Source organism: Pagrus major, chromosome 5, assembly GCF_040436345.1.
Source record: "Pagrus major chromosome 5, Pma_NU_1.0".
NCBI classification, from domain to species: Eukaryota; Metazoa; Chordata; class Actinopteri; order Spariformes; family Sparidae; genus Pagrus; species Pagrus major.
Genome location: NC_133219.1, coordinates 39,134,705 through 39,154,964, shown reverse-complemented (window position 1 = coordinate 39,154,964; position 20,260 = coordinate 39,134,705). Strand labels below are relative to the sequence as shown.

Here is a 20,260-nt window from a genome sequence, read left to right as displayed (position 1 = left end):
TTTTAGCGGCATCTGCTTTTAAAATTGGTGCATTTTTGACAGAAATTGCTTGAACAATATATTAAATACTAAATTTATTTATTTACTTGTATGATGTAAATAGCCACAATAAGAGAGGAAATATTTATGTGTATGTGCTGTATAGGAATATTATATTTGATGTGAAAATATTTATCTTAATACATCCTAGCTATCGATACTGTACTATTATACAGTTACTACAAATGTCAGAACCTATTGTACAATAACTTCACATCAGCCTGCGTCTACAGAGTTTGAGTTTGCAGCAGGAAACGTGAAAACAGGCACAAAGTTATTGATAACGAGGTTGTAACATCGACTGTAAAAAGCCATGCCTTCTTCTATATTAGCCTTTGTATATTGTGTTTGTTTGAATATGTTGTTTTGTGCCTCTGATCCCAGAGAAACACTCTCCTTCCCCCCCGTCTCCCTCCAGTTCAACACTTCCATATTGGCACATTAACCCGGAAAACAAAAAGAAACAACCAAAAAAGACGTGATGTTGCTGCAAAGGATCGATTTATTTTGCAAGATGTAGCGTACAGGTTTATATTTGTGACTCTGTATGAGAACATAACTCACTTCCACACAACACCACATGCATATGACAATAACGTGAAAGCTCACACGTGATGGATGTTCATGAACTGACCGATATAATTCATGTAATTAAAATTCCATTATTCCAAATCGTGTGCTTCTCCTGTGTTGAACATCCTCAGATCTACAGCACGACTAAGAAATGTGTGGTTCGGCGCCGTCAGAAGTAAAATACACTTCATCACGGATGTGTCTTCTGATGTTCCTGATCCAGACTGCCGATCAGCAACACTCAGAAAACAGTAAGCTCAGGTTGTCGCAGCTTATGAGAAAGCTTATGAGAAAAACAAGCGCGTTATACCGGCAGAGGAACGGTTTAATATCAGCATTGTTGACTTCTGACAACCGTCACTGACAGATGAACATTTATGGGGAACGATTCTGTACTGGATGTGTTTATTAAAAGAGCTACTGGCACCAGAACTGACCTTATAAAAAAGATCCGGTATCTGACAGATGTGACCAATTATACAATTAAAAGGTGCTCTGTGGAGTTTGCTTGTGAACAAACAGGATGTGTTTCCGCTCAGTGTTTCTCACTGAAGTGTTTTGTGTCTGTCCTTGAGGTCTGAGAAAATGTCCTTCCTCATGACAATTAAAAAGCAGATTTTTTTAATATTGTACCATCGACATCCATAGATTGTAAGAACCAAATAAGCTGGTCCAGCTGGCTAACTTTTGGTTTAGCCCCCTGCTCACTTGAACTGCAATTAAATGATTTAATCATGTAGCTCTTCAAGACTTTACAAATGTTATCGGACAAAATGGATCAAATCCTGATCGGGAAATTAGTCATTTTCCAGGGGTTGTGCTTCTTTCACAATGTAAACTCAGAGGAGAAAGTATTTTTCGGCTGATGTGCGTCACGTGATGCGATTACACGGTTTGTCCACAAAAATGGCAGACCTGGCGGCTTCTTTACATCCATGTTTACTAGATTCCTTTCTTTTGGTCATAAATGTAGTTTAGTTTCAAAAACTTAGTTTAACAGACTATGGTTAGTCAGTATTACACCACTTTTACAAGGAAAAGAGGTGTATACGCAGGTTTTTTAAACCCGCTAGTAATCTGCAATTAACTGCGTTCACATTACCGGTGGGCGAGTTTTTTTTCCCCCTTCGTGATCACGAATACGCTGGAAAACAGGGAACAGTAGAAAGCAGCAGATCATCAACCTCATCAGACTAAATCCAGAAAAAGTCTCAATCAATAATATTCTGAATTAAACACACTGGAGCTAATAACTGAAGCTGCTAACGAGTGAGATGTCTCATCTCTTTCTGATCTCCGATGAGTCTCTTTACCTTCAGTCTCTCTTCAAAACTCAGCGTCGACTGCAGAGACAAAAAAGATCTCAACAAGCCGGCAGCATTGACTTCAACACACGTCATCGCATCGCGCCTGAAAAGCAGAGTAAAACTAGCGTGTTCACCGGCGTTGTTTTCCTGATCATTTACATTCACACTGAACATTAAAGCCAGATGTCAGCGGGTGTAAGTGGATTTTTTGGCCAGTGTGGAAGATGTACTGCCCTCGGTTCATATAAAGACACAGTAATAATATGTTTTTTTTTTCATTCAAGTCTCATCACTACTCTGAAGGTCTGAAACACAGAATTGTATTAATACCACTGCTATTATTAATAGTAAAGATCATAAATATTCATCATTCCAATTTGGAATACAGTCAAAGTGTTAATTTAATTAACTCCATTTAATGACTTTCTACAGTCACCCAGTGTCGTCTTGATTAATTCTACATCTATCAAACTGTCTATTAAATCACCTGACAGAGAACTTAGACTGGATGAACCTAAATCATTTTCAAGGCGGCAGCATTCATTACTGTCTGCCACAGTGTGTCTTTGATACTTCCACCCGGTGGCTTTATTAACACCAGCACGTCACGTCAGCACACACGAAGGATTCAGCGTCGCAGAGTGTTTGGTGAAGCCGTCGGCGAAGCCTTCCCCTTCCACCAGCGTCGGCCTCTTGTTGCACATGGGGCACAGCTTGTTGCGCTCCTGCGAGGCTCTCATCCAGATGATGAGGTTCCAGCGCTGGCCGGAGGAGATGGGCAGGGCCCCGTGCATGTGTTGGCCCCGGTGGAGGAGACCCTCGGACACCCTGTGCTCGACCTCTGAACACTCTGTCTCGCTTAAAGGCACCTGCAGGGGGCGACAAATCCACCAACTTTAGATGGGACTGAACATTTCTGCATGGATTACACTGATCTCACAATAGTCATTTGCTGCTTTTATAGTAATTTGTTATAGTAAATCTGGTAAGATTTGGTGTTTTCATGTTTCTAAAACTATCAGCAACAATTAAAAAATAGACTGAAAGGGTATACTTGAAAGAAAAACTCTTTAAATATGATAAATACGATTTAAATAAGTCCTCTCCAGTAAACAGCTGAAGTGTAAACCACCTGTGATGTCACCTCTTGTTTTGAAGACCCGAGTTTTGAAGACCCGACCCAAAAGTGAGCATATTGGGACGTGAAAACACGTTTGGCGACGACTTTTAAATCACGAGGTAGCCACGCCCTGAAGCCTAATTTACTCTAAATGGGAGCATAACTTAAAGAAAGCTTGAAACAAGAGATTAAGACCATAAACTCATCAGGATAATGTTTCCTGAGGTAATAAATAATGCGAGAAAAAGGGTCATTTTCTTATCAGCTTACGTACAATTATAATAAACACGGTATATCGTAACATACATATTATTTACTCCATATAAACCTATACAGTGTTCATGGGGACAATACTACACTGTGCATCCAGCTGCTTAAAAGCAATATATTGATATTGTTGTTAACAGCTTATAGTCTAGATTTCTAACCTTATTTTCTGTTTCATCTCACCTGTTTCATATCACCAAAGTAAAGGTTTCCCTCAGTGAAGTTCTTGCCCAGGGACACGTTCAGGGTGACCTCTGCGTTGTCGTAGTGGTAGCTCAGGTCCAGGTCTTCGTTCATGTCGTATTTAACGACGAAGGCCTTGTGGCTGTCCAGACAGCGCCCCCCACAGTCCGGGTACAGCAGGGAGGTGAGCGGACGCAGGTAGCGCTCTCGGAGGGGCGTGACGAAGCCCTCGTCGAAGCCCAGCTCGTTCAGGAGGATCTGGACCAGAAGGAAAATGAGGAGAATATCATGAATAAAAGGACTTCGGACATATCCTTCTGATCTTCTTACATCTATACATATTTAATACAGAGCTCTTTCATGGCTTTAACATTTTATATCTTCCTAATTTAGTGTCTCAGACGAGGGGCTCCGTCTTGGCTAGCAGCCGTATAGTGCAATTAATTTTTAAGCCATACACTACAGGCATGTTACTGTGAAATTAGCACTTATTCTCCTTGACTTTCTTAGAAAATCCATCAAAGTGCCCACATGAACCTGCTTTACATATTTCATGACTGATGGGACCACAGTAGGTCAAGCACTCAGATATCCTGGCACAATAGAGATGAAATATGAATGACTGAGCGGTGATTAAATGGCCGGCAGGCGTAGAGACATTACCCCATAATGGTTCATGGTGTTGGGTCGTCCCTTGGGGGCGGAGGACTTCTCAAAGTGCTCCAGCTCCTCCACCAGCTCCTCGCAGAAGCTCTTCTCAAACATGGGGAAGCGATACACTCTCCCTGCTTCAACAGGAGGACGGGAAAGAAAAACAGATGTTCCATGTAACACTTTTTTTTATAGCTAATAATACAAATAATAACAGACTTCCAAGGCATTAAAACCTCAGTCAAAACAAGCACTTTCCAGCTCACCTGCCTCTTCCTCCAACGAGTCCAAGAGACCTTCCACGCTGGCGTCGCTGCTTCGACAGTACTCGACGAGCTGTTTGAACTTCGGTGCGAGGTAGGACTCCTGAGGAGAAGAGGGGTGCAGGTGTGTCTCAGCGTGGCGTTCACGACACATCAGTGACACTACGCGCAGCGGCTGACATGGTAAATACCTGCAGGTGGTAGACGTGAGGATGGAGAGGCTGGTACACGTCTTTTATAGCGGCAGCTCTCTCAGCAGAAGTCGCGTCGAGACGCCTTCGTCGGTCCACTTCCTGTGAAATCTGAACACAGCAACTAATGATTAGCTTCATTATCTGTTTGTCTGCTGATTATTTACACAATTATTAATTGTTTAGTCCGTAAAATGTCAAAGAACATGGAAAATGCTCATCACGATTTCTCAGAGCTCAAAGTGACGTCCAAAACCCGAAGATCTTCATTTACTGTCGTATACGACTTCAGCTTTTGCCAGTTTATTGTTATTTTACATTGAAACGATGGCACACGAGACACTAAGCACAATACAGTGAATAAATTAAAGGCAGACAGATTATCGGGGCCGATATTCAGCATGTTTTCCGATTATAGATATCTGAGATTTTTCTGTCAGATCGCCTTTAAAATAAACTTATTTAATTTATAAATGAGCTACTTTGGCTCTGATGCAGCTTCGTCTCGCACAATGTCCCGCCTGCAACAATATGAGTAGTCAGATACTGAGTAATCTGAATCTGCAAAGTAACTAGTAATTACAGTTATCAAATAAATGTAGTGGAGAGGAAGTATAAAGAGGAAATACTCAAGTAAAGTACCTCAAAATTGTATTTAATAACTAGTTTAGTAACTGAATAAATACATAATTCCTACACTTTTCCTTTCGAGGGGTGTTTTGTATTCTTCAGTCAGACAGATGTTGTGATGTGTTGTCAGATGATTGTCTTGAAATGTCACGATTATTGCAAAAATCGCTGTATCGTGATATTATCGTTATCGCGAGCAATGTATCGTGAATCGTTTATCGTATTGTGAGTTAGTATTTGAGACCCTGTTGTGTTGTTGTTGTTGTTGTTGTTGTTGTTTTCTTGGTCACACACACTCTCTTACCTTGTTAAGCACATCCTCAAACTGTGGGTCCGTCACACAGCCCAGCCTCCTCAGCAGCTGCACAGCAACAATGAACCCAGGTGTCAGTCATGTCATGTCATGTCGCTCCAAACACTGTTAACACGTTGTTAAAATGTGACTCACTGCTTCATAGTCCAGTCTGAACTGCTGCTCCGACACGAAGCGGACATGGAGGCTGTAGTCCTCCAGGAAAAAGTTGTCAGTCGTGAAACAGTCGCAGAAATAAAACTGAGGATGTTCGTCGGTTTCCTCGGTTGTCATCACAGCTCGTTCAGAAGAAATAACCTCAGTAAAACACGCAGGAAACGTTCAGCGACGAGCTGCAACAAGCAAAACAACAACACTTCTTCTTCTTCTTCTTCTGCTGCTGCCGCTGCTTCTTCTTCTTCGTTTTATTGGCGATAAAGAACGAATCGGCGCGTTACCGCCACCACCTGGTGAGGAGGGTGACTAACAACAGCAAAACAAGTACATTATTTGTCATTAATACTTAAAATGAGTTAATTTAAATTAAGTTAAATTAAGTTAAGTTTCCACAAGCTCAGGTTATAGTGTGTAACATCTCTGTTTAAATATGTGCCTCTAATAGCACAAATACCACTCATCAGTGTATTAAACAGACTAATACATTAGCAATAATGGAGAATGTGCCACTCTGTTATTTCTAGTATTTCTTATCACCAAATTGACACTTGTAGTTAAACATTTTGACCACTACAGGGCAGAGACATAATATTACTGTAAGAAGACACCTAACCCACGTAAAGTCTTGACATTTTTTTTTAATTAAACATTTAATTTACTATATTGTTTCCAATGGAGATTGTACAGTTGTGGTAACAGTTTGACCAGGAACACAAATGAGTCAAAGGAAAACTGTAGAAAACACAGGAGCATACTGATGCTTGAGATTAAGATATTGAAAATAAAACTTTATAAATATTTAATCTGTTGAAATTCATCCAAAAAGTCCAACTGTGCCAAAGATCTCTATGTATTATTAGAAAATGACATTATCAATGTAATGCCTTTATTTATTGTTTTATTATTTTATTTTCCTGTTTTTTTTTATGATATTTACTTTCTTTATATTGTTTTGCCTTGTGTTAAAATCTTATTTTATGAGTTAAGTGTCTGTTCACTCTTTTACACTTTGAAACTGTAATTAATTGTTGCCTTACAGTTTGTAAATTTGAATTTTGTAAATAATAATTATTAAAAAAGTAAAAACAAACAAACAAAAAAAAGAATGGCCAAGTTGTAGTACCACTGGATGTCCAGCAGGGGGCGAAGGGGGCGCTAACCCTAAAAAGTACATGCCAACCGCAGAAGATCAACAGTAGAAGAAGAAGAGAGGAGCCAAACACACGCTTTGTGCCGTCATGTTGTGATCTGTTGCGGATTAACTGTCGTCGTTAGCAGCGGCTAGCACGGCTATTAAATATGCCGATTAGCAGCTAGCATATTTATGTTTGCTGAGGTTTGTAACCGCGGTCCGTTGTGCTACTTTTGTAAAGTCTGAGCGGAAATGTTGAGCGTGGAGTCGTTGCAGGTGGCTGAGGAGGAGGTGGTCGAGTCCAGCTCCAATAAACTCGGTGACATTTACACTTTCGTGGCTAAAGGCTGCTTCCCTCAGACCATGAACCCTTTACGAAAGAAGAATCTCAAACGATACGCCCAGAAGTTCATCATCGACGGTGAGGATTCCTGGAAAAACCCACTGAGAATGCTTTGCCTTTTCTCTAGCTGACATTACGAACGTCCATTTAAAAAACGTGCAATTTTAATGTATAAAGAAGTATATATCTTGTGGGACATATTTTTGTATATTTTATGAATCTGTAGGAGCCTGTAGAAAATTCGGCACACTAAGTGAGAGTTTAAACATACCCAGCACTGTATATCAGGTATATCTCAACTTCTAAAACTGGCTTTAAGTTATAGAAGATTTTCTGGATATAAGTGGAGTTTGGTAAATAAAGTGTAAGCCGAACTGAGGAATGGACTTGAACTGCTTTTCACAGTAAAAGTTGTGTTTCATCTGTTTGTCTACCTGTCAAGATGAGCAAGACCACATTAAATACTCATTTCTTTGAATTGAGTTTGGCCGCAAGTACTCATGAAGGGGTCTGCAGGTGCCTCAGTGTCAGGATGTCACATGTTCTCATCACACATGTCTTTTATAAGAGGGCAAGCTGTACTATGTGGGACCCAAGAAGGAGGAGAAGAGGGAGGTGGTCATCGAGGCCGAGAGGAAGAGGCAGATTTTCCTCGACTGCCACTTTAACGACATCGGTCATCACCTGGGCCAGAAGAAGACTGTCCACAGGATCCAGAGCAAGTACTACTGGCTGGGGATCATCAAGGACGTGGTGGATTGGGTACACACATTTTTATGTCTTTGGTGTTCTGTTAACATCTCTGGGACATAAAGACAAAACTGTCTAACATTCATGATAACTGCTGTTTCAGATAAAAGTATGTGACACCTGTCAGCACACGGAGAGGAGTAAAAACCTGGCGAGGATTGTCCGGCCCATAAAAGTGGACGCACCTTGGGAGATTGTTGGGATTGATATTATAGGTTTGTGCCTCAATTAAATCCATCAAAGTATTATTTTTTTTACTGTACGATTTCTTTTCACACTTTTGAGACCTGCTGTCTGTCCTCTGTTCTCTCACCAGGTCCTTTCCCAGAGACCCAGCAAGGCAACACCAAGGTTACAGTCCTTATTGATTACTTTAGTAAATGGCCAGAAGCTTTTCCAGTGCAAAAGACAGATGCTCTCTCTGTTGCGCGATGTATTTCCAAATGCATATACAGGTGAAAACATTTCACAAAATCTTGACTAATCATACTGAGGTTTAAACGAGGGTTTTTTAAAATGTATTTTGCCAGCATGTTTGATTTTCTTTACTACATGAGACCATTTAAAACCAAATTATTCAATGTGTGTGACATAATTTAATTCTTGCCACGATTTGCCTCCAAATCTTTAAAGAACGGCCACTTTTAGGATGCTAATATTTTATTCTAACCCGTGTTGATACACACAAAATTACACTATTCTGAAACCTGATTTTGAATTAATTCTGTTCTGTTTAATCAGGTTTGGTGCCCCCAAAACAATAGTGTGCACGCAGAATGCTGACTTCTGTGATGAGGTGAGATGTGAGTCACAAAGTATATTTAAATAAACTGATGAATGAGAGGATGAGATTGTAGCGCTGCTGTTGTCGGGCAGTTTTCTCATTGCTCCTGCTGTGTGTTTCCTAGGTGACGAAGCTGCTGTGCGACAGGTGGAGCATCGTGCAGAAGGTGTCCCCTCTGGATCATCCTCAGCTCAACCCGCTGCACGACTGCACTTGTACTTTACTGAAGGACGCCGTGGTGCAGATGGTGACGGAGAAGCAGGCCGACTGGGACGACTTCCTGGACCCGGTGCTGTGTCTGTTCAGGACGTCCACCAACCCTACAACCAAGTTCACACCTTATTCCCTCATGTTCAACAGGATGGCTAATTTACCAAATGAGGTCCAGACTCCCTTGTTAAGATAAAACAAATCTAACAGTGTGGTTTGTTTCTGATCACTAATTTTCTTTCCTTCCCTCTAGACGTCACTGAGCCTCCTGAATTATGACGACCAAGAGCAGGATATGTATTCCACAAAGGAGAAGGCCTCGACGTATATGACAATAATGCAGGAGCAGCAGAACTCTGTGAAACAGCTGGTAAGTCATGTTGCTTTGTCTTGTATTGATACAATCAGTTCTGAAGAAAAGGAAAACCAACACCGACACACACTGCAAAAAGGGTCTGTATTGCAGATGAGAAAATCCAAACAGTCAAACGGTATCCTCGCTGCCTCCACCAGGCAGTCTTTCATAAAATTCCCCATCAGTGAAAGTCTTGCTCTGTTTAACGAGCTTGTCTGACAGCACGTAGCTAACTTTGGTTGCTGATTCTTGGACGGTCGACTCCTTGTTGATATTTTGGAGATTATTTTATTTATTTTTTAGGACGACGCGGCAATTGCATCAGCGGCAGGAAGTTTCATGTTCAATTAGGTATATTTTTTATGTCCCTCGGTCAGGATACTTGACATATCATGACATGTTGGACACAGTTAGGTCATTATGATTATGCATCTTCACCTCTTGTGAACACATTTACTACATGACTTAACACTAGTTTTACTAATGTGTTGTGAGACAGCAAACATAAAAATTTACAAATACACACATCTGTAACCTTAATTAACTAATTAACATAACTGGCTGTGTGTAACATATGGTCAGCTCAGATGTTATATGTCTGTTTTTTTTTACTTTTCTACATCCCTTCTGTTCTGTGTCTGAATGTGTGTCTTCCACTTCTAGGTAATAGCCAGTATGAACGCAGCCTACAAACAAGAGAAGAAGAAGAACGCCAAGCGGAGGACACACAACATCCCCTCCATGACCTTTAAAATCGCAGATCCTCTGTTCGGTGCAGGAGACTCGCCCTCCCCGAAAAAACTGAAAGAGAGTTTATATTTGTCCTTTCCTGTTGAGACGGTGCTGGCCACCGAGCAGAGCGGCTCAGAGGACATAAAGACCGAGTTAGCGTATCACTTAGCCGAGGCTGACGTCCACTGAGGAGGACGGTGTGAAAACAGTGCGGAGAGGACACATCAGTGGAGCACGACTACATGCTGTCAGGAGCCGCCTCAAGTCTTTGACGGATCGGACGGGAAACCAGATATTGGACAGAATCTGGTCAAAGAAATGGCAGTAACACTGACCCACATGCACTGTTGAGCTTTCCCAACAAAAAAGCAGTTTCCCATGAAAATGTTGTTAATTTATTTGTTTTCACTTTTGTCATACAAAAGATTTTTCAGCTACGGTACTTTAAAATAAATCTATTGCTTCATTTTTAAGCCCTGGTGTTTTGTCACTACATGGTGGGAAGTAAGAGTTTGCTCCTGAGTGTTTGTTAGTGTTATTAAGTGGAGTCTTTATCTTTAAAATAACTGGATTTACATGAACCAGTACGCACTTTCACATGCTTTTATTAATAAAGTTCACAAGGCATTGTGATTTATACTTATGGACAAACCACCACCAGATACCAGAGTCTGAATGTGCTCAGACATTGAGAATATGTTGGCAATAATGTCAGAGTTTCAGTTTCCAAATGTTTGCTAGAACAGTAGTTAATTTATGTAAACATTAAAGGAACAGTTCACCCAAAAATGAAAATTCTGTCATTGTCTCCTCCCCTCATGCTGATGGAAAGCAAGGTGAAGGTTTTCTTAGTCCATAAAACATTTCTGGACCTTCACAACAAAACAACGTTGCTGCATTCTCCTAAACAACTGAAGTATCACTATTGCAACTTTAAAGGGGCACTATGTAGTTTTGGAGAAAAAATTCAAACTCAGAATTTTAATATTTACAATAATAATGAGGTTATAATACAAACTTTTTTTTCCCATAAGTCAATAAACAAGCTGTTCTCAGAGGAAAATAAGGTCCCAGAACACTGTTAGAAGCTAGAAAGGTGGCAGGGTCCGCCACATATAAACAAAGTAAAACAGTATGAAATTGTGTTGTCCTTAACGGTCAGTTTAGTCAGTTATGAAAACAAAGAGTTTGATTATTCAGTTTGTTTGGACATAAAAAAAATCTGTCAATGAAGATCTTTTCCCTCTGAGTAACATTTCTTCCCCAAAACTACAGAGTGCACCTTTAAAATGTGTTAGTGTAAAGTCTAGATGTCTGATGTGAATATTCCTCAAACATACTGCACATTTAATTCAGAAATAACATACACATGATCAATAATCAATTATTAATGGCTATTACTCCTCAGGGAGACTTAAAAATACTATTGAGTTTTAGTAACCAACTATCACAATGCTCAAATTGACCAGATACTATAATTTGATTAAAAATTGCTCTATTTTTACACTCTGGACAGTAAAAGTCCTCCCATCAAGTTTGTTTTCGCTCGAGGCTCTTGAACGCTCACTAAAAATACCTGGTGGGAGGAGCCACGGCACGTTCACTTCCGCAACAACTGAGATCAGAGAGGCGAGAAGAGGTTTCATTCTGCCCCATTATCCGTGCTCTGAAATGTATGGTTAGATTTAAGAGACACAGGAGCCTTGTGTCTTTTTTAACAAATACAAACAGACCGAGGGGACACGTGAAATAACAATTTATAAGGATAAGTGGATGATTTGAAGACTTATTTTTAACATTTCAGGACAACTGTGAGGGTGAGTGTTCTTCTCTTTAAATGTGACTTGATATGATTGATGCCAAGTAGGCTATAACTTTGTATTTACAATACTGACATAACTGTCTCAGCTAATAATAATAATAATAATAATAATAATGATAATAATAATAATAATAATAATAATAATAATAATTGCCATTGTTGGTTGTTGTCAGGTAACTGTCTCTGAGAGCTGTGCATCCTCTTTAAAATAGACGATCTTGGATACCGGTGTCCCCCTGGCTCCATCTGTCAAACTTAGCTCAGTTTGAGACGCGGTTTCTGCCTGTTAGCCTCCATTTTTACGCCGCTGTATGTGTTTAAAATGAAAAAAGAAAGAGCGCAGTAAATTATTTAATGTTCCCGAGGACAGCTGGCTGGACATGGGATTTTAAAAACAACACGGGAGGAAGTTTGAAACCTGACGCAACACAGCTCAACGCCGGGCTAACAGCTAGCTTACACAGCTAGCTAATGATTTGTAGGAATGTGTTTCAGATCGATGCTGCAGCCGCAGAGGACACTCACCTCCAGCCCTCTGACAGATTATAGTTTAACAGTTTTATTTATTTATTTATAGGACACTTCATCTTTACCAAGGCAACCAGCCGCAGTACACCGGAAGTGCACTCCTTCAAAATAAAAGTAAGTGTCATCACTGCTCAATTCTGAGATCTAAAAATGTCCAGGAATAATTTCTGCAGTATGAATGTAAGGATTATCTGCACTTTAATCTAGCTGGAGTGGGGTTTTTTTTTGTCAATGAGAGCTGAGCTGCCATGACAGCAAGGGGGGGGTCTCTAATACACTGAATAAACTTCTTTATAAATTAATAATTTCTCATTCTTATGAGCATTTTTACATTAATGATTACAGGTCGACCGATGTGGCTTTTTCAGGGCTGATTCTGAATATTAGAAGGCAAGGAGACTGAAAACCGATATTCATTTGCAGTAAAAGTGAAAATCTTTGTGTCAAAATCTTCAACAAAGAGTGATCAAGTTAAGGAGCCCCCTAAGGGTCAGACAGGTTTACGTGGCCCTCAGCCCTGTGCCTGATCTTGTTCAAACAGGTTAAGCAGGACCACCACTATTCTCACCGTGACCCTAAGCATGAAATAAAACTACAGTACAATTTACTCAAGTGCTGTACTTCCTCTCAACTCCATTTATTTGATGAATTTAGTTACTAGTTACTTTGCAGATTCAGATTAGTCAGTGTTCATAGGCTATAATTTATCACGTGCCACCAATCAGATATTGTTGTGGGCAGAACATTGTGTTGAGAGGATGTTGCATCAGATCCAAAGTAGCACATTTGTTAAATTTGCTGCCCCGATAATCAACCAATCGCCTATTAATGATATAGATAGGTAAAATGTAAACAGTACCCAATATAGGCTACTTCTTTTGGAAAAAGAAGATGTGGCAAAAGTCACCAGATTCCCTTAAAAAAAAGCTCAATTTAAAGACTTGCTGTGTGAAGAGACACTGTATGAACTTTGTGAAATGCTGTATACAACATATTTGTAACTATTTGGGCCTGCTTGTTCATTCGGCAAACGTTATACATGAGGATATTTCTTTATTTGTGTAATAAACTTATCCGTTTATTTGCATAGGCTATGCTATGCTGGTAGTACTGATCATTACTCTCTGTTTAACTCTCCAGATAACAGCATGGGCCTCAAAGTAGCTGTGAGTTGCACTGTGTCGTTCACCCTCCTGGACGTGGTAGTGACGACCGTCCTGTACACACATGGATCACACTTGAGCATATTCAAAGAGGAAACCCTGAACTTTAACGTCCTCGAGTCAACGTTGGACCTCTGGGGGACCGTCCTGCTCAGAACCTGCCTCCTGCTGGGAGCCTCCATCGGGGTGTCATGGAATAGAGAAGACGGCCCACCGAGGGCAGCTAAATTCACCCCCCTTACCGTCTTCATCTGTTTGGTCTTCATCACCTACACCCTGGCCAAGCTGCTGATGCTGACTGAGCCAGCTGAGGGAGCTCCGGCGCTGACCCATCGGCCCTGGGTCCTGAGCTTGATATGTTGGACTTGTGCCTCCTCTGTGGGTGTCATGCTGTTTTGGAGGCTGCTGGGGATGCAGTCCAAATCAGCGAGCAGTCGCAGCAGCAGCAGTGGAGGTAGAGGGCACTCTGAGGACACTGAAAAGCTCGTGGAAGGAGCTGGTGAGGAGGAGGAGCAGGAGGTGGGGGGTGAGAGGAGGAAGAAGATGACGGAGAAGGAGAACACGAGCTCTGGGGCAACACTGGGGCGTCTGCTGTCCTACTCCAGGAAGGATGGTGGGCTGCTATCGTTAGCCGTCATCTCCCTCCTCATCTCTTCTGTGTGTGAGTGTCTTAGATAAAGAAATATGAATCAGATGTCCGAAGTTCAGCTCCATCAAATGTTTAACTTTTTCTGTTACTAAGGATTGCAACACTCATGTGAAATAGGTCATCGGCGTCTTTGAACCACTGTTGTGTTTAAGTACTAGTTGATAGTTTATGACCGTCTGACTCATTCCGGATTACACAGATTTCTCTCATCAAGTGCAACAGCGGCTAATCTTTAGTGTCAAAATGAAGAAATTCGGATACACAAGGTTTTGTTTTCATGTTTTCATGTTTCCATCTCTCTGTAACCTGCAGGTGAGATCTTCATACCTTACTGGTACGGGAAAGCTATAGACAGCATTGTGGTTCAACAGAGCATGGAGCATCTTGCTAAGCCCGTGCTCACACTGTTCACACTCGCCTTAGTCAGGTGAGTATCTACAGGTGATATCAGGGGTGAATGGGTCGGGTGTGATGTACGTCATCACTGTGTTCCTGTGTGCACTTTCAAAATAAAATAACTGGCCTGAAAGAGACACTATAATTACAGAGACACAGGTATTTGTCTATTTGAACGTGTTGCTAACCAGGACTCTTATGTTGTCAACTGTCATCAACATTTTTTAGCATACTGTTTTACTTTGTTTATATGTGGCGGACCCTGCCACCTTTCTAGCTTCAAACAGTGTTCTTGGACCTGATTTTCCTCTGAGAACAGCTCGTTTCTTCACTTATGGAAAAATAAATATTTCTCAGTTTGTGTTATTATTACATCATAAATACTATTAGTATGAAAATTCTGAGTTTGAGTTTCTTCTCCAAAACTACATAGTACCCCTTTAAATATTTGTTTACCCAAAAATGAAAATTCAGTCCTTATCTACTCTCCCCCAAGTTCAGTTCAACAACAAAACATTTCTGGAGCTTCACAGCCTGCTCGCTGTAATCAGAGGCTCCAGAAGCCCCAAGATCCCAAATGAATTTGAAAAGATGTTAAGTACACCCTCTTTATAACCCGAGTCTTCACTGTCCCGTCAGCGTGCAAACCATCTGAGCACAACTGTGCGTCAAAGGTGTGAATATTGTGTATTACCGCACCCCGTCTGAAGTAGGTGCTCAAGTTCCACCACGTGTCAAGGTTGTAAATATGTCTTTTCAAACACAGAGACTTTGATTACGCCGGACGATCTGTATGGAGCCATTTTATGTTTTCTCCGGTTGTTTTTTAGAAAAGTCCCCATCCACTTCAGGTGTTTAGTTGAATTCTGCAACACTGTTTTGCCGTGAAGCTCCAGAAATGTTTCAGGACTACGAAACTTCCCCTGACTTTACACTTTTCCTGCTAACATAAATGAACGAGCAGCTTTCATCAATACTAGGATTGCGCATCAATATTGGTGCTAATATCAACACAATGAGATTTTGATAAATCTTACGTCACTTTACTGTAACGCAGCCTTTCAAACCAAGAAGAGACAACACTTATATTACAATATACAGTATAGTCTCATATATCACACTAGTGATTTATTGCCAACCCTCTTGGACAGTACACAGAGGTGGGAGGGAGGCAGGACGTCACATGTGCTGAACCAAAATAAAAAGCCAAACGCTTATGACGCTTCCATCCTCTCCTCAGCTCACTCGCAATGGGAGTACGCGGAGGAGTCTTCACCCTGACGATGGCCAGATTAAACCTTCGAATCAGGAACCATCTCTTCAGAACTCTGATGAGACAGGAGATCGCCTTTTTTGATGAAAACCATACAGGTGATATAAAAACACCACACGTGCATCCATCCTGAAATGTTATCAACAAAAATGCTGTCCCTCTAATGTCCTCACATGCCTCTGTCACTCTGCAGGTGACATCCTTTCGCGTCTGTCATCCGACACCACCCAGGTGAGCGACCTCATCTCCCAGAACGTCAACATCTTCCTGCGGAACGCCGTCAAGGGCGCCGGCGACTTCATCGTCATGTGTGGGATGTCCTGGAGGCTCTCGCTGGTGACCATCATGGGATTCCCTTTCATCGCCCTCGTCTCTAAACTTTATGGAGAATACTACAAGGTACAACAGCTCAGCTCTGCGTCTGTGTTGATCATTTAATCTGCAGATAAAATAAAAAAATTCACATCTTTTGTATTTTCTTTTTTCCCAGAAATTAACCAAAGAGGTGCAAACAACACTAGCAGAGGCCAATAAAGTTGCCGAAGAAACGATTTCAGCCATGAGGACCGTGCGAAGCTTTGCTAACGAGGGCGGGGAGGCAGACTCGTACTATGCCAAGCTTCTGGTCATGTACCAGCTCAACAAAAAACAAGCGCTGGCTTACGCTTGTTACATGTCGTCCAGTCGTGTAAGTTTCAGCAGTTGCCCCATCAAATGAAGATGTGAAGCTCTAAATGTAGATGTTACAGTGTTTTTTCTGTGTGTGTGTTTCAGATCTCAGAGCTCGCTTTAGAAGTTGCGATCCTCTACTATGGCGGTCACCTTGTCATAACAAAGCAGATGAGCAGTGGTGCCTTGATAGCTTTCTTCATATACATGCTTGAACTGGGAGAGTGTCTCGAGGTATTTCATCAGTTTTATGAATGTTCGTTCATCGTGTGAATATGAAAACACTCAGAGGACACTAATCCCTTTAACTGATGTCACATGTGGTTTATCTACAGAACATAGCATCAGTGTACACGGGCCTCATGCAGGGAGTCGGAGCTGCCGAGAAGGTTTTCGAGTACCTGGACAGGGAGCCCAAACACCCAGCTGATGGCACGGAGGCTCCAGACACATGCACCGGGCTGGTTGAATTCAAAGACGTCACATTTGCATACCCAATGCGCCCTGAGACTGATATACTCAAGGTTTGTTCTGAGGGATTTTGCTGCCATAAAGTGTTGTGACTGATCAGTTTGGCTCCAGCTACCATTGATACCAGTGTTAGACTTCTATGCTGCACGTTTGCTCACGAAATCACTCCTCGATGATGTGTGTTTTGCAGGGAGTGTCGTTCACTCTGCCGCCCGGGAAGGTGACGGCCCTTGTGGGACCTTCAGGCAGCGGAAAGAGCTCCTGTGTGAGTCTGCTGGAAAACTTCTATCTTCCTCAGCAAGGCCAAGTGCTGCTGGATGGAAAGCCAGTGCAAACCTTCAGGCACGACTACTTCCACTCCACGGTCAGTCTACATTAAGGAGGCTGTTCAGACCACGTACATCACTGGGACAAATGGAAATTATGTCTCTTACACAAAGCAAAAAGTAACAGCTCACAAGACTGTGCCATTTTTAAGGGAGTCTAACAATATTGAGGTTTCTAGTTCAATGGTGAAATCAGTTGAGACACAAGCATCTGCTGCTAACATTGGAGGGTTAAGCGAGCCCAAACATGTAATATGCATTACAAATCCATTCTGCCTGTTGTTGTGGCTTCTTCTTCTCGTTCTGCAGAGGACGACAGCTGAGTAGGCGGCCCTTCACTGCGGTCCATGACACATGCGCAAACACACTGCTAAAAGGATGTGGTCACATGCAGCCCAGACCACCTGTGAATGTGGTCTGAGTGATCAGATCGGAAATGTGTCAGGGTGCATTGTGGGGGCGTGCCATTCATTTTCTGTTTCGTTTCCGCAGGTGTCTCTTGTGGGCCAAGAGCCGGTGCTGTTTGCTCGGACGGTCAAGGAGAACATCACCTATGGCCTGACGGACACCCCAGTGGAGGCTGTGACGCAGGTTGCCACCAAGGCTAATGCTCACGATTTTATCACCACCCTCCCTAAAGGCTATGAGACAAGTAATCACTACATGCATTTATTTGTGATTCAGCCATTGATGTGTTGTAGTAATGAAAAAAGGTGATAAGCTTAACCGTAAGTGAATAAAAAAGCTGTTCTCGGAGGAAAATAAGGTCCCAGAAAACTGTTTAAAGCAGAAATGCTCCAAAAAAAATGATTAAAAGACCTAATGGGTAACTACATATTACTGTTTAATCAGAAGGACATTGAGCTGACTGCCATCTGTGCATCATAAAGATGAAGTCATGCTGTTGAGTCATCGCTGCTTATCGTTCCCCAGGTGTTGGAGAGAAAGGCACCCAGCTGTCGGGGGGCCAGAAACAAAGGGTGGCCATTGCAAGAGCTTTGATCCGTAACCCTCGTGTTCTTATCCTGGACGAGGCGACCAGCGCCCTGGATGCAGAGAGTGAACACATCGTAAGTGAAAGGCTACACGTACTTACGCCAAAAAGAAATCTGATGTACAGGATGATAAACTCTTAAGTTTTTTGTGTGTGTTGCTTCTTCTCTGTGATAGTTTTGTTAAATCTCTGCTGTACCTACTGCAGGTCCAGGAGGCTCTGAACAACATTATGCAAGAGCACACGGTGTTGGTGATCGCCCATCGGCTTAGCACGGTGGAGAAGGCGGACAACATCATCGTAATCGACAAGGGACATGTGGCCGAGCAGGGGCCTCACAGTCAGCTGATGGCCAGTGGGGGGCTTTACTGTAAGCTGGTGCAGAGGCAGGTCCTAGGCATCGAGACTGGGGAGAAGGACCTCAGCCCGTCTGACAAACTCAGCTGGAGGTCTGATGGTGGGAGGCAGCGGAGACGACAAGGCAGCAGCAGCAGCAGCAGCGGCAGTGAGTCCGAGTGCAACCTGCGCTGTTGAGAATGATCTGCAGTACGTGGAAGTGGACTGATGGATGTTTCTGAGGGATCATAGCTTTTTGGAATATTTGGGGATATTTTGTTGCAGCTGTTCAGTAGCCTGGAGTCTAATATTTTTCATGTAACAAGAAGGAAAGGTTGAACCACAGACTACTTCAAACACTCCAAGTATTTGTGTCCATAATCATGCATACTACATGTCAGAACCAGTTTAGGTTAAGATGTACTTATAGGTGAATTAAGTGGCATTATTCAGTTAAATATATGGAGTTGAATGTATCAAAACATATCACAGAATGTTATGTTTCTTTTGAAGAGAGCTCCATAATGACTACAAAGAGAAGACGCCTTTGTCTGTTGCACTGTTGACACATTATACAGATTTATTTTGTTGTGAGAATAAATCAATTAATGACACTAGAGATGCATGATGTATAAATCACTGTAAATGAAAAACACACGTTTAAAAGATATACCGCATGTTGGCCTTTATGGAAACAGACATGTTGGATTAAAACCAAATGCTGCGTTCAATGTCTCCTTGTAAACCCCCCATTCAGATATCAGTCGATGTAAACTTGGACTGACACATTGGTTGTGTTTTGAAAGTCACTATAACCACCTGTGGTTTTGCCATTGCACAATGCAGATAAAATATATTCTTTTAAACCAGAAGCAAAGTGTGTGTATATGTATGTAAATCTACAGCACATAGGCCTGTGGATGTGTTTCTTATGTTACAATACAGAGGGCATCATGGAAAAGTTCATTTTTTTCCATAATTTAATTCAGAAAGTGAAACTTTCATATATAATTTATTCATTACACATAAAGTGAAATATCTCAAGGCTTTTTTTGTTTTATTGTTGATGATTACAGCTTACAGCTCATGAAAAAATCCAGTATCTCAAAATATTACATAAAACCAATCAAAAAAAAAGGATTTTACTAGTCCTCACTAGTTACTAGTCCTCTGTACTGTACGGAGATGCTGGTTTCCTTTTCCAACAGGACTTGGCACCTGCCCACAGTGCCAGAACTACTAGTAACTGGTTTGCTGACCGTGTGTTACTGCGCTTGCTTGGCCAGTCAACTCACCTGACCTGAACCCCACAGAGAATCTATCTAAGGACGATGAGCGACACCAGATCCAACAATACAGACGAGCCGAAGCCCGTTATCAAAGCAGCCTGGGCCTCCATGCCATGCCGCATTGATGCGGGAATTCATTGAGAAGGAGCCCCGACCAAGTATTGAGTGCATAAATTAACATACTTTATGGAAGGTCGACATCTCTGCATTATAAGTCCTTTTTTTAAAATTATTTATTGGCCTAATATTTTGAGATAAAATAAAAAATAAAAAAGACTTGAAATATTTCACTTTATGTGTAATGAACCTAGATAATATGAAACTTTTCAATGATATTCTAATGTT

At 41.6% G+C, this 20,260-nt stretch overlaps 3 protein-coding genes across 5 annotated transcripts; 2 read left to right on the top strand and 1 right to left on the bottom strand.

The window, feature by feature from the left end:
• Positions 1–518: 518 nt before the first annotated feature.
• On the bottom strand, positions 519–5,912 carry ogfod2 (2-oxoglutarate and iron-dependent oxygenase domain containing 2). Of its 2 annotated transcripts, none has more exons than XM_073467074.1 (7): positions 5,673–5,912; positions 5,529–5,585; positions 4,595–4,705; positions 4,407–4,506; positions 4,153–4,277; positions 3,490–3,747; positions 519–2,788 (listed from the first exon to the last, which is right to left on the bottom strand). In XM_073467074.1, the coding sequence occupies exons 1-7, from the start codon at positions 5,808–5,810 to the stop codon at positions 2,525–2,527; spliced, it is 1,053 nt and encodes a 350-aa protein (XP_073323175.1). In that variant the 5' UTR covers positions 5,811–5,912; the 3' UTR covers positions 519–2,524. The 2 variants fall into 2 exon arrangements, with proteins under 2 accessions (XP_073323175.1, XP_073323176.1); XM_073467075.1 differs by having other exon boundaries at positions 4,153–4,274.
• Positions 5,913–6,921: 1,009 nt separating this feature from the next.
• On the top strand, positions 6,922–10,472 carry LOC140996070 (gypsy retrotransposon integrase-like protein 1). The gene is made up of 8 exons (XM_073466302.1): positions 6,922–7,246; positions 7,737–7,930; positions 8,022–8,133; positions 8,235–8,373; positions 8,660–8,714; positions 8,827–9,084; positions 9,166–9,282; positions 9,931–10,472. Exons 1-8 carry the CDS (start codon positions 7,078–7,080, stop codon positions 10,186–10,188), a joined length of 1,302 nt encoding a protein of 433 aa, XP_073322403.1. The 5' UTR covers positions 6,922–7,077; the 3' UTR covers positions 10,189–10,472.
• A 1,606-nt stretch (positions 10,473–12,078) lies between these two features.
• Positions 12,079–19,493, top strand: abcb9 (ATP-binding cassette, sub-family B (MDR/TAP), member 9). 2 transcript variants are annotated; one of them, XR_012178807.1, is made up of 12 exons: positions 12,079–12,463; positions 13,490–14,173; positions 14,474–14,588; positions 15,798–15,928; positions 16,024–16,229; positions 16,321–16,518; positions 16,605–16,733; positions 16,835–17,023; positions 17,161–17,334; positions 17,789–17,887; positions 18,230–18,366; positions 18,498–19,493. XR_012178807.1 is itself a non-coding variant. In XM_073466856.1 (12 exons), exons 2-12 carry the CDS (start codon positions 13,498–13,500, stop codon positions 18,822–18,824), a joined length of 2,442 nt encoding a protein of 813 aa, XP_073322957.1. In that variant the 5' UTR covers positions 12,393–12,463; positions 13,490–13,497; the 3' UTR covers positions 18,825–18,909. The 2 variants fall into 2 exon arrangements, 1 of the variants encoding a protein (XP_073322957.1); XM_073466856.1 differs by having other exon boundaries at positions 12,393–12,463; positions 17,789–17,948; positions 18,498–18,909.
• The last annotated feature ends 767 nt before the right edge of the window (positions 19,494–20,260 follow it).

What these genes read in the sequence shown, in the direction of transcription:
- ogfod2 (XM_073467074.1), bottom strand. Translation starts at nt 5,810, where the DNA reads ATGACAACCGAGGAAACCGACGAACATCCTCAGTTTTATTTCTGCGAC. An exon ending in CTCACGTCTACCACCTGCAG is followed by an intron (nt 4,507 to 4,594) that starts GTATTTACCATG and finishes TCTTCTCCTCAG; the next exon opens with GAGTCCTACCTCGCACCGAA. An exon ending in CTCGTTGGAGGAAGAGGCAG is followed by an intron (nt 4,278 to 4,406) that starts GTGAGCTGGAAA and finishes CTCCTGTTGAAG; the next exon opens with CAGGGAGAGTGTATCGCTTC.
- LOC140996070 (XM_073466302.1), top strand. Translation starts at nt 7,078, where the DNA reads ATGTTGAGCGTGGAGTCGTTGCAGGTGGCTGAGGAGGAGGTGGTCGAG. An exon ending in TGTTGGGATTGATATTATAG is followed by an intron (nt 8,134 to 8,234) that starts GTTTGTGCCTCA and finishes TTCTCTCACCAG; the next exon opens with GTCCTTTCCCAGAGACCCAG. An exon ending in ATTTCCAAATGCATATACAG is followed by an intron (nt 8,374 to 8,659) that starts GTGAAAACATTT and finishes CTGTTTAATCAG; the next exon opens with GTTTGGTGCCCCCAAAACAA.
- abcb9 (XM_073466856.1), top strand. Translation starts at nt 13,498, where the DNA reads ATGGGCCTCAAAGTAGCTGTGAGTTGCACTGTGTCGTTCACCCTCCTG. An exon ending in GTTACATGTCGTCCAGTCGT is followed by an intron (nt 16,519 to 16,604) that starts GTAAGTTTCAGC and finishes TGTGTGTTTCAG; the next exon opens with ATCTCAGAGCTCGCTTTAGA. An exon ending in CTGAGACTGATATACTCAAG is followed by an intron (nt 17,024 to 17,160) that starts GTTTGTTCTGAG and finishes TGTGTTTTGCAG; the next exon opens with GGAGTGTCGTTCACTCTGCC.